General features: G+C 40.1%; 1 protein-coding gene across 1 annotated transcript in view; it reads right to left on the bottom strand.

The window, feature by feature from the left end:
* Window positions 1–16245, bottom strand: part of CUBN (cubilin) — a 143290-nt gene that overhangs the window by 54701 nt on the left and 72344 nt on the right. The window contains exons 31-36 of the mRNA XM_050971446.1: window positions 15142–15323; window positions 9837–9993; window positions 8040–8156; window positions 5690–5803; window positions 3954–4082; window positions 3552–3684 (exon numbers count right to left, since the gene is read on the bottom strand). Of these exons, the coding sequence (XP_050827403.1) occupies window positions 3552–3684; window positions 3954–4082; window positions 5690–5803; window positions 8040–8156; window positions 9837–9993; window positions 15142–15323 (832 nt within the window). The remainder of the gene's footprint in view (window positions 1–3551; window positions 3685–3953; window positions 4083–5689; window positions 5804–8039; window positions 8157–9836; window positions 9994–15141; window positions 15324–16245) is intronic.

Genomic DNA, 16245 nt, shown 5'->3' with positions numbered 1-16245 from the left:
GCACACATAGGACTGGCACATACTTCAGAGTGTGGCCTGCCAGGCCATTAATCCCACTGGAGATGGTATCCCTCTGTAAGGGTTAGGAAATGGGCAGCAACAAAACCCTCAGCACCTGCCAAGGCCACCAATACAGGGCACTCACTTTCCAGCCCTTATTTATAACAGAGCTTCAGTGTGCAGAGTTACACATTTTATAGACCTCTCAAATGGTCTTAAAATTTCTTGGTTCTCCAAGAACAGCCATGAAACTCAGGAAGCCCTGAGATATAATCCAGATTTTTAATGTAAATCCAGTGAGAGTCAAGCGCAGAGAATATTTTAGCACCTTCATATGTCTGTAAGTTCAGCACACTCTGTGGTGAGAAAACAATTGCTGATTTAGTAACACCTCAGAGGTCAGAAATCCCTTAGCAGTTTCTCCAGAATTATAAAATATTACTCTTTCTCTGGCCTCTGACTTCTACATGTCTGGGTGTGTGCAAAATAATGACAAGGATTTTTATCAACTATTCTAAAGTACTTTTTACCTTAGAAAAGGAATGAGATGTAGTAATTAAATGACAAATTCTTAATTATTGCACCAAGATAAATGATAAATATATTCTAAAAATCATCAGTTATTCTAAGTGAATTGTTTTTATACAAACAACATAGTTTTCAGAAGCAAGCTATGAATATACAGCAAAGATTCCAGAGAGTGCCTCTAATAACCAAAGCCTTAAATATTCATGCTTTCTGATACTCTGGTAACAACTTCTCCCTTTCAGATTTGAATATAGCCATATGTGTTCAGCAAATGGTTCCAACCACTCATCTGGATATACTTCAGAACAATTTAAAGCTAGCCCTCACATTGCTAGACAGACATTGAGGAAAATTAATGCCTCAAGCCAACAAAACTTTATAACTCCCTAACATTAAATCAAATTAAAAAATAGTGCTTTCTAACATAATTACTCCATATTTTCCAGCATTTTCAGTTTGCCTTTCAGCTATTTGTAACTGAAGAAAAAGAATTAACATCTACTCAGTGTCACTTTGTATAAGGGAATGTGTGTTCCACTGAAAGTTTCTGCTTCACATTAGAATTTTGGGTTGTTTCTGAAGAGTTACTGCTTATTTTGTGACATTTTGAAAAATGTTCTCAGGCTTTTGGAAAACAGTTTGGAAAATGTTTTCAGGCTGTAGGGCTTTTTCTCTGCTTCAGCGAGTAGTGGAGGAATAGAATGTCCTTTTTACTGCATTAGTGAATCAGCACATGCCTAACAAGTTGTGTCTTATGCAGTCAGTGTGTTACCAGAAAAATTTTCCTTTTGTTCTGATTAATTGCAAATGCAGGTTTCAGAGTTAGTTTTGTTTTCCTGCTCATTCTTGGTAAGCTTTGCTAAAGGTCAGTGCTCTCTTTCTTGGCAGCAGCCACTGTCTGATGCCCGGAAATTAGGAGGCTGAGAAATCTACCTCATGGGTAAAGAACAACCTAACAATCCTGGTAAAGGACTCCACATAATTCTCCACATGACTTTCTTGTCAGAAGTGTTCAAAGGAAAGTTAGTTTACTAAAGGGAAAACAAAATTCCATCACATATTCTTCTGATTCCTGTTGTAGCTCCTCTGCTTTAACTGTTGAAGAATATTTGAAAAATCTAACATCAATTTTAGAATCTCAGAATAGAATCATAGAATGTTTTGAGTTGGAAGGGACCATAAAGATCAAATAGTTTCAAATCCTCTGCCATGGACAGGGACACCTTCCACTAGACCAGATTGCCCAGATCCCCATCCTATCTGGCCTTGAACACTACTAGGTTTGGGGCATCCACAACTTCTCTGGGCAACCTGTTCCAGTGCCTCATCACACTCACAGTGAAGAATTTATTTCCAACATCTAATCCAAATCTGTCCATTATCAGTTTGAAGCTATTGCCCCTTGTCCTGTCACTGCAGTTCCTGATGAAGAGTTCCTCTCCATCTTCCCTGTATGCCCCCGTCAGATACTGGAAGGTTGCTAAGCGGTCTCCACACAGCCTTGCTCTCTCTTTTCTCCTTCTCTTTCTCTCTCTTCTCTTTTTCTCTCTCTTCTCTTCTCTTCTCTTCGTCTGTCTCTCTCTTTCTCTTCTCTTCTCTTCTCTTCTCCCTTCTCTTCTCTCTCTCCTCTTCCTTTCCCTTCTCTTCTCTCTCTTTCTCTTCTCTTTCTCTTCTCTCCTTCTCTTCTCCTTCTCTCTCTTCTCTTCTCTTCTCTTCTCTTCTCTTCTCTTACTCTTGCTTCTCTTGTGTTCTCTTCTCTCCTCTATCTCTTCTCTCTTGCTCTTCTCTTCTCTTCTCACAGATTCTCTTCCTCATTCTCGTGGTCGTCATCCTGCTCATCATCATTCTCTTCTCATTTCGATGGTGCTTTCTCTTCGTCTTCTCACTGTTGTCGACGTCTCTTCGGGCTCGTCTTCCGTCACTCTTCCTTCTCTTCTCGTGATGTCTCTGGCTCTTCTCTAGCTCTTCGTCTGTCTCTCTACGGTCTAGTCGCGTCGGGTTCGTGACGTTCTCTTCATCCTATCTCTTCTCGTCTCTTCTCGTCTCTGACGCTGCCCGCTTCTTTCTGTTCTCTTTTCTATTCTCTTGTCATTCTCTTCTCCTTCGCGCTCGGTTTCCAATCTCTTCTCCTCTTTTCTCTTTTCTCGCTTCTCGCCTTCTCTTTCTCTCTTCCCTGAACAGCCCAAACTTTCTCAGCCCATCTTCACAAAGGAGATGCTCTAGTTCCCTTTTCAGATTTGTGGCTTCCATGTCTTTCTTTAATTGGGAGCAATACAACCATATGCAGGTGCTTCAGGTGGGACCTCATGAGAGCAGAAGACAGGGGCAGAATCCTCCCCTGACTTGCTGGCCACACTCCTTTGGATGCAGCCCAGGATTCCTTTGGCTTTCTGGGCTGTGAGTGCACACTGTTGGCTCATGTTTTGTTTTTCACCAATCATCACCCCCAAGTCCTTCTCCGTAGGGCTGTTCTCAATCCCTTCTCTACCCAATCTGTGGGCATTTCTGGGATTGCCCTGACCCAGGTTTAGGATCTGGCACTTGCCTTTGTTGAATTTCATGAGGTTTACTTCAGCCCACTTCATAAACATGTCAAGATCTGTCCAGAGGCATAACCCTACAATGCATGGGATATCTAGGCCCTTTATATTAATCAGCTATATAACAAACACTAAAATGAATCTTTACATTGCAGGAATTTCCTTTGTAATGTAAAGGCAGAGTGATGCTAAATTTCCACTTCTTGTTTATAGATGAGTAAGAATTGGCTTCACTAGCTCATGCTGCTCAAATAATAAACCACCTATTTATATAATGCTGAATATGCCGTAACAGAAGCAGTGACTAAGACAGGGAAACACTGATTGCAAGCTGCCACTAACCCCTGCTGTGTTCTCTTTCCAAGCTACTCTAAAAATATGTTTCAGCTTTATCATTGGGTAATTACATTTCCTAACAAACACAGAGCATCCTTCCTTCAGGTCTGTTAAAGGCTGAATAATGACCCCTGGCAATGCATTTACATGAAGGACAGCTGGAGCCGGTTTCCAGGGGAGCTGAGGATTGTCCAGACACACTCGCTGTTGGGCGGATATGGCTCGGGATAGCCAGGGCTGTTGAAAGCTCCTCTGTCCATGTGGAAAGTACCCCCGCAGGCTGCAACAAGAAAGAGATAGCAGAGGCTTGGAAAGGATGGCATAAACAAAAAACCAACAAAAAACTTGACAGAGACAGAGCACTTGCTAATCAAGAAAGCATTTCTCCTTGTCTCTTTGTTCTTTAGCTTGTTGATGTACTTGCTGAGACCTTGGCCAAAAAGAGGAAGGGCAACAGGGGAGGTTCAAAAATTGAATGGCAGAGAGAAAAAGAGGACTTTTATTAAAAGTCAGTGGCATAAGGAAGTAGCACCTGTTGTATGGACTTACATGATGACGATGCAGCATAGGTGGCATGGAAGCCCCTGGCAGTGATCTCGTTGTTGGAGATGAAATTCACCACCAAGGCATTACCAAAAGAAGTGATAGGATGTGGCATAGTAGTGCCACAGTAACGGCCTGAAAGAGAGCAGAACAGAGAGAGAAAAAAACCAAATGTTCAGCATGTAATTACTGCTGCTAATTTAACATTTGGAGTTAATGCCTGACAACAAGCAGGAGTAATGTTTGTTGCTTACAATTGCAGTTGTCAATTCAATATGCATAAAAAAGAAATACTCCATGACATTTGCCCAAAACTCAACTCTTGTGCCAATTTTTTTCTAACAGAAAAAGGACCTCTGACACTCCAGACATCCTGGTCCCTGCCTATTCTGTCATTGAGTTCCCTCAATGAAAATGAAAAAAAATGAGGAATTACTGCCTAATTTTAAATAAACCCCTTCTTCTTGATTGAAGAAAAACTATCAAATATGTCTGACAGTAGTTTCCATTTCACTCAATTGGTTTCTGATTAAAAAAAAAAAAAAAAACCTGAAAAATAACAGACCATTTCTCCTGTTATGGATTGTAACATGGGGATTAGGAATATGAGTCATGATCTGTCAAAAAGGCATCTGCCAATAAAAAAAAAAATAGCAGTTAGCATCATAGAATCACGGAACCCTTTGGGTTGGAAGGAACCTTTAAAGGTCATCTGGTCCAACCACTCTGCCATGAGCAGGGACATCTTCAACTAGATCTGGTAGCTCAGAACCTCATCCAGCCTGACCTTGAATATTTCCAGAGCATTTACGAATTCTCTGGACAACTTGTTGCAGTATTTCACCACCCTCATTGTAAAAAATGTTTTCTTTATATCTAGTTGGAATCTACTTTCTTTTAGCTTAAAACCAGGACAATCTCAATATGCCTTTCTAAAATGTTTTTCCCCATCTTTCTTACATGTCCCCTTTAAGTACTAAAAAGTCCTTTTGGCAAGAGAAAACCAAGGATAAGAGACAAAAAATGAATTCTGCTCCTAGCAACAAACCATTTAAACTGACTGCAGCCCTACTCCTGACAAAGGAGCATGTACAAAAGTAGAGCAAGGGAGAACATAATAAGACAGGGATATTCCGAATTTTCCAGAAAGTAATTAGAAGCAGCCCTAGGGATACAAGGAGAGTTAGGACCACCCTGTGACCAGGGAAATTTTGCTGCTTCAAGCTGCTCCTGGCACTTGAAGGGGATGGTACTGTCCAGAGAAGTCAGAAGAAAACTATCAAAAAACTCAGGAAAAAGCAGAAGAATTAGGCTTTCCATGGCTTGAAAAAAAACCATTTTCTGCTCCCAGAAGTCTTCAGCTTCCTTACCTGTGTTTAGCATGGACTGTGCTTATTTGCTGTGCTTGTGAGCTGTGTTATGTTTTTGTGCAGTTAAATGGAAATGCAGTTTAAACTGAATTGCTTGGTTCCCAATATTGTTCTGCTGAGGAGGAAGGAAAAGGCAGCTGGAGTCAACACCAAACTGCAGGTTAGTAGGAGCATAGTCAGAGCCTGGGAGAACTCTGCCATTCACACTGAAGACTTATTCTCCATTCTCAATTTCCTCTGGCCAGAGAGGCCAAGGAGATTCTGTTATCAAACAAAATCCATGGTGCAGGAGACCATGAACAGAAAACCTTCTCCTTCTTACCTTGGGTGTAGTTCTATATATATGAAATACATGAGGGAAAGGTACAATACCTTGAAGAGGAGCCTCATAGTTATTCCCATCCAAAATCTCCACAAAATCCGTCGTACAGTTTTGCCCATTTTTTTCAATATCAAAGTCAGTGAATGAAAGTGTGACGTGGTTGACTGGCAAGAGCAAAGAGAAAAAGTTTAGGAAGAAAGTAATTTCACAAAGAAATATTTACATGTAAATGTTCTTTTTTTTCCCTGATGTCAATCAGTCCCCATAAAGCATATCTGAAGTAGTTTTTTTCATTATATATTGAATGAATTTGATTTAAGAACATTAACCTTTAGTGCAAAGGTCCTGGTAAATCCCTCCAGTACCTTTCAGTACTTTCTAGTTCAATCAACAATAGAAGGAGAGGATTTAGCATATACACATGGATCTAAGTTTCCTTCTTTCTGGAAAACTTCATTAAATACTGAAAAAAATAGCAAATAAAACATGGAAAACCTACAGACTTTCAGAAACAGAACCTATTTCTATACACCCATGACCTGCTGTCCCTTTTCAATCTATAGCATAGATCTGGACAAATGTGCCCTGCTCCAGGCTTAGAAAGAGCCGCTTCTTTCATCATATTGCAACATTCCTATTCATCAATTGGACTGGACAAAGGATCATTAACTACCCTCAGCTGTACTTGTACAGAATTGGATTTTCCACGCTCTTGGACTGCAGGCTATAGAATGAAAAAGAGGATTTCTGATTCAGGGTATTTTTGACTCTCCTACTACTCTTGCTTGTCTGATAGAAGCAAAGGTGAAGTCACAGCTGGCAAAAGAGAGGCTGTCCTTGACACCAGTCTGGAACAGTAGTTATTACTGGCCTTAGGGTTCCATACAGTTTGAGTGGGTCAGAAAGAGACTCATGATTTAGATGATAACTAAGTTTTCTCCCGCACTGACCAAACTGAATTTGACACAAAAATTTTGCTTCTCCCTGGGCCCCACTTAATTGGCTTGGAGAAGCTGAAATGACAGCCACGGAGCCGGGCTGCCTCCAGCAGGGTGCCCTGACTGCCATTCAGCTGCACTCCTTTGTGTCCCTCCTGCTCAATCAATTACAGCTGTCAATGCAGGTCCTCAGGATACACAGCAGAAAGGAAAAACACAGTGGGTGGCCAGAGCAGGAGACTTGTTGGCCTTCCCAGTAAAAGCAGAGCAGGATCTCTGCTGTGGCCTGCCATTGGCTAAATCTATTGGACAGGAGTATGCAATGCCATGTATGTATGCTGCTTATTTATGAAATGCCATAAATAAATAGCATTACATTCGGCATAATGAAACCACGTGCAGCTGCAACATGAGGCATGGGGTAGCCCTGCTGGTAAGTGCAGGAAGTCACTGCTTCTCATACAACATTTTTTATGGCCCATCATACTCATGTAATTCATGAGACAGCAGTCATGTTCATTTCAATATGAATCCAGGGAAATTTTGTCTTTAAAAATAAGCAGTGTGTAGGTGATGAACAGCTCAGATGATGTCCTTTTCATGGACATCCTATTTGTATAAGTAACTATGCTTAAAAAAGAATTGCTTATCTCCTGATTTGTTATTTTCTTGGCAAATTGATATTTGTTTTATAACCCAGAAAAAATAAACATATAAATATGATTGAAACATTCTAGGATTTTAAGAACAATGTCTAAATATAATATGTACAATAGAAGTAGTTGCTGTTTTAAATTAGGATACCAGGACATTATTATGGGATTTAACAGATTCAAATTATTTTTGGACTTTTATATGATGTAAAGGTAATAGAGGGTATTAAAGGTAGTAACAGTATCTGATGGAAAATATTCAGTGTTTTATGATCAATCATAAATCTGTGCAAAATTATGAATATCTGAGTGTATCTATGCAGATAACAACAGCTTATTTATATATTTTTTTTGCATTTGAAATTGAAATTTCTGTGTACCTTTTCTCATTATTCAATTTTTTTTTTTTTTGGATGTCAACAGCATAGTTTTCATGTAGCACAACTCCAGCTTGAAAATCCCAACCAAAATAAGTTCAGCTAAATACAAGTGCTTAAATTATATGTAAACCCTTAGATTTTTTCACAAATTAATCCAACTTCACATAGTATTCAACACCTCATTTTTTTTTTAACACTTGGGTCACAGTAAACTGGCTAAGATGACAAAGTTGTGAATTGTTTTCCTCACTATGCACTTAATCTTTTACAGTGAAATCTGACTTGTGACAGATTGGGAGATCCACACTCACAGCTACCAGGAAGCAGAACTTCCTAAAGAAATAAAGGAGGAATTTTGCATTGTTATTACAGAAAAGAAGATGAGGATGTTAGTCATCCCAACTAACTATAAAAGATGTTTTTACTTACATGGTTCCTGAGCCTGAATAATCCAGCTGCAGTTCTGATTGTTTGGGTATTTGGCAGGATACAGAGGAGAGGAAATTGCTGCCCCAACTGAGTCTGACTCTATGAAACTTCCACATGCTTTAGAAAGAAGCACAAAGACATAGATACATATATAAATATTTATATGTACCAATCACCTTGCTTAGATTCTGTAGGGAAAATGAATGCATAAAGTGTAACAAGGTACATCAGCTTGAAATGAGGATAAAATTTGCAATAGGATTTAATCAGAAGAAGAGACTTAAGGGTTAAGGGTTAGTTCCCAGCATTGGCTGCACTTTCTTGACAGGGATCCATATGCCTTGCTGCACCTGGCTGACCATCTGCAAGAAGCCAGACTGACTTTAAACCTGATAGTGTTCATCTCTTCATAGCCCAGAAGAGATACCTTGGGGCCAAAATAACTTTGTTTAAGACTAGTGCAATATGCCCATTTCTCTGGTCATTTGTTTTTGCTGGCAGCCAGGAAGGAAAAAATCATAAGTAACTGTCCACAACTTTCCAGCACCCAAGAGTGGCCCCACATTGCCTTGGCAGGATCCTGTTGTGAGCTGTGTCAGCAAAACTGCAATTGTGTGAGGTGTTTCACACACCTAGAGCTTGACTGACTGCAGAACTTTGGCTGCCATGCCTCATCTCTAAGCTCACTGGCTACTCATAAACTGCCCAGGTCAGAGTTTAACACACACCTGCTTTAAACTGCAGGGTGAGGAGATGAGTACTGAAGAGTGAGGCTCATTTATTGTGCTGTGCTGCCTAAAACACCTAACAAAAGATGGAGCTTTGTTTACTAAGTTTTCTCAGGAAGAGGGAAGCTGGGTTGCTAACATCCCAGGCAGGGAGCACTCACTCACCAGATGTGGTTTGTGCAGTACTGAATCCAGTAAATGTGTTCTGAGAAAGCTGAACAGTATAGGCTCTCACAGCTGTTAGCCAGAAATGCCTAATTAGGTATCTAACTAGTACCTCAGTAACTGGGGTTTCTGAGGTTTTTGTTAATACAAGATCCTCCTTTTCTTTATAATTTTTCACAGTATTTTCAAGAAAGAAGCATTTCTGGGAAAAGCAATAATTAATGGTAAAAAGAATCTTGAGAGGATAATTAGAGAGACTGATTTTCTCTGCAAATATTAAATGTCTGTATAGTGGGGAAAAACTGTTTCCCAAATTACTGAGAAAAAGTAAAAGCAAATCACCAGGTATCAAATAGTATTTACCTTCATGAAAATAATTCTGCCCAGTTGGTGTCATTTTTCATTAAAAAGGAAACCATGTAAAATACCAATTAGTCCACCACAAATTGGACAGTTGATGTTTGGCAGGGTATGCAGGCCTGAATCCATGGACTTCATCAACAGCACCACAGAATTCTTTTACAGCTTTTGAGATTCATGCGCATGGATGGACATATAAAGTGTTATTTTGTCACTAGGTCTGTGGAAACTGCCAGTTGCACATTTTTCTCAGGGCAGTTATGGACAGCTAACCCTCTAGAGAGGATGAATAAGAGGTAGCTGATGTGTGCTAGATGCCTTGCTATAAAAAGTATGATTTCTTGTTTCCCAGTTGAAGAATCTAAGTTGATCCTTGGATTTTCCTTTCATCTATAATTTGGAAATATTTGTTCCTGCTAAAGATACTCACTGGTGTGTTGCATGGCTAGGAATGACACTTCCCATTATCAGCTGTGCTAAAAGACTGTGTCTGATAGGAAGTGGTGATGAGATAAATATGCCTGGATGTAAATGATGCAATTACCCTCGGTGAAGCGAGCACTGAAGCCCCTGTGCTGGATGGTTGTATCGGAGTGCAGTCGGATGTACAGCAGGTTCCTGGAGGATGTGATAGGAGGAGGGAGCTCTGTTCCACAGAGTCTTTTAAGAAGTGGTGCTTCATTGTTAGGACCATCAAATACCTGTTATGAAAATATCAAATAAAGTATTTGGTTTCAATGGGAGTATTGAGAAGACTTCAATTTCATTCCCTCTTTTATGTTTCATAAATTTGGATCATTATGTAGTCCTGCTATGGGCAGGGCAAACAAACTGTCTTAAGTGGCAATTTCCAAAAAATGCATATATTTCAGGTTGAAGCTACTGGGACCCTTGTAACTAAATGTAAACAAAATGCCCCAAGTAAATATAAATATCTCTTTCGTGTATATTGGGTATTGAAGCAATGCTCATTTAACAATCCAGATGTCCCCACATATTTGCTGTTTTCTGCTAATGGCTAACATGAGCTCCTGTGTAGCTTTCATTCAGTTAAACCCTACATCTTGTCTCAGTAAAGATTTCTAAACTGGCCCTAAAATGCAACTGGTGCATCAGTGAGAGCTATGACTCTGGATAAAAGGTCACTGGGATTATGGTTATTAGATTCAGCATCAAGGATCAGAGCCCTATATCTATTATCTATGTTTTGCAAAAGCTCCAGAGTGCCAAATTTCACACATATACATGAAGGGCTATTTAAGCAGAGGGTAAAGTAAAGTGAAAAAAAAAAGGAGGAAGAAAGTAGATAGGTTTGCAAAACTTCACTTTTAATTTTACCACAAAAGCTTCCTTCTCTTTTTTTTCCCCCTACAGCTGATAATTTTGTTTCCTTCCTGTTTTACAATCAGGAAGAGAAAGACAGAGTAGTTAGAACAAATGAGTTTATAATTTAAGCAACATCAACATTTTGACAAGAGAAAGTACAGAGAGAGAAGAATGGCCACAGTCTCAGTCTCCTATTAATCCTTCCTAGCACTCTGTCAGAAGTGATTTGTTGCTGCTGTGTTTGGAGCCATGGGACAGTCTCAGAAGTGCCTCCCTTCAGGAGTAAGGAGCACTGGAGCTCCAGCACATTGCATTACCACAGAGGAGGAGCCTTTGGGCTGCAACAGCAGCTGAATTCAGTTCCTGTTTCAGCATTAAGGTCCTGTCCTGCCATAGTCACAGCATTTAATATAATGGAGAAAAATATGGATTAAAATATGCATAGGAGCACCCAAAAATGGAGTCAGGAGGCTAAAAGCTGTATAAAAGCTATACAAATGATACCAGCATAGAAGACATGTACTTTTTATAGAGAATATCTTCCATTACTTCAAAATGCCTCACATTCTAGCAAGTCTGTGCAAGGCAGCACCAATGAATTAGAAATTTTAAATTAGACTGTGTAACACAATGCAATGTTTCTGCCTCCAGTATTCAAAGGCTTTTGAACACACTAGTGAAAAAAGCCAAAAAATCAGCAGCTGAGAGAAAGATGACCTGTCTCAAGTAAACCTCAGAGCTAAGAAACAAGGGACAAAACTGCTGCTTAATCCCCTGACATACCCTACATAGTCAATGCTGTACTCATGAATTAAACATTTGCCTGTGATTTTGTGAACACTAGCTAGCTGTGTGGGATCTGGTGATGGAGCATTAAGTCTGCAATGCCTGTTAAAATGAGTACCTGGTAAAGACACCAAAACCATCCATCCATTCAACCTTTTCTTCTCTCTTGGCAGCCTGCCACAATCACCCTCTAATACACAGTGTGCAGTGTTTATTCTTCCTCTGCACATATATTCTGTATATAAATCAGATGGCCTGGAGTTAAAAACCACAAACCATGGAATGTGGGGGGAAAAAATAACCCTTAGGAACTAAGGCAGTGTCTTTCCCTAGACAGTAGTGAGGGGATTTTATCTGAGAAGAAGCATTGCATTGACAGGGCATAGAGAGAGGGCCTGACTACTGGTAAAATGCTGGCTTTGATCTGTGTGCCTCTGCCCAGCTAAGGATACAACCAGGAGGATTTGCAGTTAGATCAGAAACCACAATAGTCACACACTAGCTCAGGAAAGAGTTGAGTCTATGCAGTTTCCTAAAGTTATTCTAAAAAGATCTTAAAAATGCATTTTTGTGGCTGCAGGACTGAGGAAAACCAATGCATCTGCTTACTTAAAAACCAAGTTTTCAGTTGCATTGTGCATAGCAGCAATTCCCTTTCCACAGTGAACATAACTGAATGACTCATTGCCTTCTTCTTCAAATGTGTCCTGAACTTTGCACAAACACATGACAAAAAGATGTCAATTTTTGTCTTCTAAGCCAAAAAAACTCCACATATTTCTAACTGTTCTCCCTTGAAAGATCCTCTTTGCCAACACCTGGAATAAATGAAGTTGAACTTCCTCTTTATCTCCCAGAAGCTTACATTTCTATATTCCTGTGTTTTACTTGTTTTACTGCAACAAGAAAGAAAAAAATCCATTTACCTAATCAAACTCACTGGTCAGAATAAGCTAATTCTCACTCCCCTTTTCAGGACCTTGTGCTACAAGCACTGCCTGCTGAGCCATATTCTCCTCCAGTCTCCAAATACTTGAAACTCTTGCTGACCTGAGCTCCTGGCATAGCATCAGATACCTTATTGGTTAAAAACAGTCCAAAAATGCAGCAATTGGTACTTTCACAATTTCTTTCTGTCCATTTGCCTTCAAATAAACAAACTTGGTTGAGTCACACTCTCCCAACAGAAGAACACAGGGGTGGGTACACAGGGAGGAATTGAAAAGTTACTCAAGTATGGTGACAATGACAACAAAAACTCTTTTCAAAGATCTTTTGCTTTCTGCATAATATAACAGAGTTAGACTTGAGCTTACAGAAAGGCTATACACCCTCATTTAACAGATGAAGAGACAGTAATATATTCTCAGAACAAAGAAGAAAGAAAACTGAGATTCAGCAGAGGACTCAACTAAATTTAGAAAACTAAACAAATGAAATATGTGCTCTCTGTGCTCCCTCCATTGGCTCTTGAGGGAGCTCAGGGCAGGTACCCCATGATTTACCATCACAGGCTCAGAATACATTTGGCTGAACCTAGATCTGTGCTCAGATTCACATCTGAAATCACTGAGCAGAACAGAAAAAAGCACCAGGCTTTATGGAGTTGCAGCATAGCCAAGAAGCAGCAGACACAAGTATTTTCCCTCCTTCCACTTTGCTGACTTAACACACGTGCAATGGAAAACCTTGGAGGAAAAAATACGTTTTCATGTGTTCCCCATAGAAAGGAAATTATGGGAGAAATATTTGAAAAAAAAAACCAACAAAACCTTGAGTCATAATGCAGGAAAAAATGAGTGGATTTAGAGGGGGGAGGATGAAGGAAAAGACCATTGGTACACTCAAGGGTGGAGGGAAGCCCAAGAGAACTCACAGAGCAACTAAAATCTCTACAGATAAGTAAAAATTCAAGAAACAGAAAAGGGTGGAACCTCTGTGCTGCTCATACATGGTAGCTGTTCCTATATTAGGGAGAGAAAAACAACCCACCTGCTTCCTTAGCTGCCTGTATTTTCCATTTGCACAGCTTTTGGAATGCAATTCCTAGTCCATTCACAGTCAGACATCTAGTTGTATTTTCCAGCCACTCTCTGTCCCCTCACTCTGCTCTCCTACGTGTGAGGCATATAGCAAGTCTCGAAACAGGGTGAACACAAATCACATCTAGGTGTTGGTAACAGTGATTCTCCTATTATTGGCTTACCAGGTGTGAAAGAAACCTCATTTACTTCTTTTTTGTCCTGCTGGTTCCCTTACACGAGCACTGAAAACCCTACCTCATACACCAAGGCCTAAGATCCCTTTATTAACTCTTGGCTTCAAACCAGCATTCCCCCTCATCAATTTTCAAACCACACTCTGCTTTGTGGGCAGTGATTGATGTCTGCATCAAATTTCACTCTCCAGTTGTGGGCACAGCTGGGGCTAATGGGCAACTCCCTTCTTCAGCACCCCCAAAAAACCAGAAAGCAGAAGCAAACAACAGATACTCCTGTAGCTTTGGAGGACAAGGGGTGTCACTGCACATGGTTTGCAGACTCTGTTCACACAAAGAGCTCTGGCACAGCCATCTCCTCTGGCCACTGAGGGAATGACTCTTTTCAATGATTCAAAACTCAGTGTCCTATCCAGCCTGTAAAGGTAATGGGAGACTTGTGCTTGTAGCTGCAAGGAGCTCATGGAACTGAGTACTCCACAAAGTGTTAAGATATGTGCAAGCATCTGGTGGCATCAGGGCTAGAAGAGAAACTCCTTTTAAGAATTTAGCCCTAAAGTTAGAATGGTTTGTTTGCATTAATACAAATACAACCATCTTAGATAGCCTGTGTTTCTTTGCACTTTGACTTTCTACTCCTGTGTCATAGCACAGAAGATTTGAAAGCTCCTTTTCAAAGGTTCCCTGATGTAGTTAATAATTTAAATAAAAACACATAACCACATTTCCTTATGCTTCATAACCAGGAGGAAAAAAAAAAGGAACAGTCATTGTACAAAGACGCTTTGTGGGCAAATGAAATCTTCAGTTCTGCTCAACAAAATGGGGACACATTTCCTTTTTTTCTAGTTCAGTACAAAAAAGCTTTACGAGGCAGTGTTGTTTAAACTGATGCTGTTGTCAAAAGAGTCTCAGCTCCTGCCAAATTGAGTTCTTTGTGAATGACAGTTTATCAAGGAGAGGAAAGCTGGATTTTGGGCTACAGTCACTGTGCTTTATCTGACTAGTACTGATCACACATGCCTTTGTACTGAGTGAAGTGCAATCTGACATTAAGGGCCAGGACGATTCATGTCCCTGCTCCCAAAAGGCCAAGAGGAGACTTGGAGAGTTTTTCGTGGTTGAGCACTGATTGAGCAGCAATTTGAGTTTCTGTGGCACCAACAAAAATTCACAAACCAGCAGCAATGTAAAGCTTTAAAGACTGTAAAGCAGTGGGTCTAATGAAGCAACTAAACAGCCAGCTGCAGAGCACCTGAATAAACAGTGCATATGTAAAGAAAATCAGCCAGCAGCAATTCCCTCTGGATGCAGACTCCCTCTCTCCTGAGTTTGTAGCAGAGTGTGGGCAATCTGCAATATATGTCAGCAGTTCATCCTATGGCTTGGAGCAAGCTGTGGCAACTGCACTGTAAATGGCAAAGGGTGTCATCATAACAATTATCTGTGTATGAGGTTATTTTGCAAGCATTTCACCAGACTAATTAAGGAAACCTTTGAAATTTCTCTTGTTACTTACTTCAACATTGTCATAATTACATGAGTGGTGATTTTCAATGTCAAAATCCGTGAAATTCAATAGGACTCTGTGGCTCTGGTCAACTTGGATAACCCAGGAACAATCAGTGTTGTTATTATAAGGTTGAGGATAGTTTGGAGAATGGATTTCCCCGCTGGTAGCTTGGAAAATACCACCACAGCCTGGAAAGACACAATCAGTTTTAATCACAAGCTCTTTTCTTTCATACTTAGTGAGAATCCAGCTCTATTTTTAAACTAGGAACACCTCCTTGTTTATATTTCCTACATTAAGCTTTTGTAAGATGAATGCTACAACAGTTGAAGTGTGCAACAAAATCAATGATAATTCCTTTTAGGAAAGTATAACTCTATCATTATAACTGAATATGTGACACCACTTCTCAGAGTAATGTAGCCCCAAACTGGCAGCAGATGTTGTAAAGGCTGAAGCATTAGTGCTGGTATTCCTCTATCCTAGATACTGTAAAAGCAATCCAAAATACTGTTCATATGGATGTCAGAGACCTGGCATATTGAGAAAGCAATAAGTAGGCCTAGCTGAGCGTAGGGTGAGAAAATTACTTCTTCACTGAGAGAGCTGGGAGTCCTCATTGCTCATGAGCAGTGCAGCAGTTGCAAACCTCACAGTTTTACTTCTCTGCCCATGAAGTTGAGGGCTTCCTGAGGACTCCACCCTCAGCTACTTCTGGTCAGAACAGATCTGGTGCTCATGAATATCTAAACAGCCCAGAATGATGAATTCTGTGTGGGAAGTACCAGGGATTTCAACTGGACTAACACGAACATCTTAAAAAGAGATGGAGGAGGGAAAAAGAAATACAAGGATAAAAAACCTATACTGTTATTGCATTCTGGTGAGTGGGTATTTTAGAGGCTAGAGGGGGTTGGAGTACAGCAGTACATCCCATTGTAAAGGGATAAGAAAGCTTCAGGGGGCCTAAGTAGAAAAAAATAAGCCGCCAGATCTCAAAAAGGGATTAATTCAAAGGACTATTGTAGACTTCTTTTATTAAGAGAATAATCTTGTGCCTTTCTCATAAAACTTGTGAGAGAGGAGAAGTATAAACGTTGACAAACTAAT

This window comes from Serinus canaria, chromosome 2 (genome assembly GCF_022539315.1).
Source record: "Serinus canaria isolate serCan28SL12 chromosome 2, serCan2020, whole genome shotgun sequence".
NCBI lineage: Eukaryota > Metazoa > Chordata > Aves > Passeriformes > Fringillidae > Serinus > Serinus canaria.
This window is presented reverse-complemented; position numbering and strand designations above follow the sequence as displayed.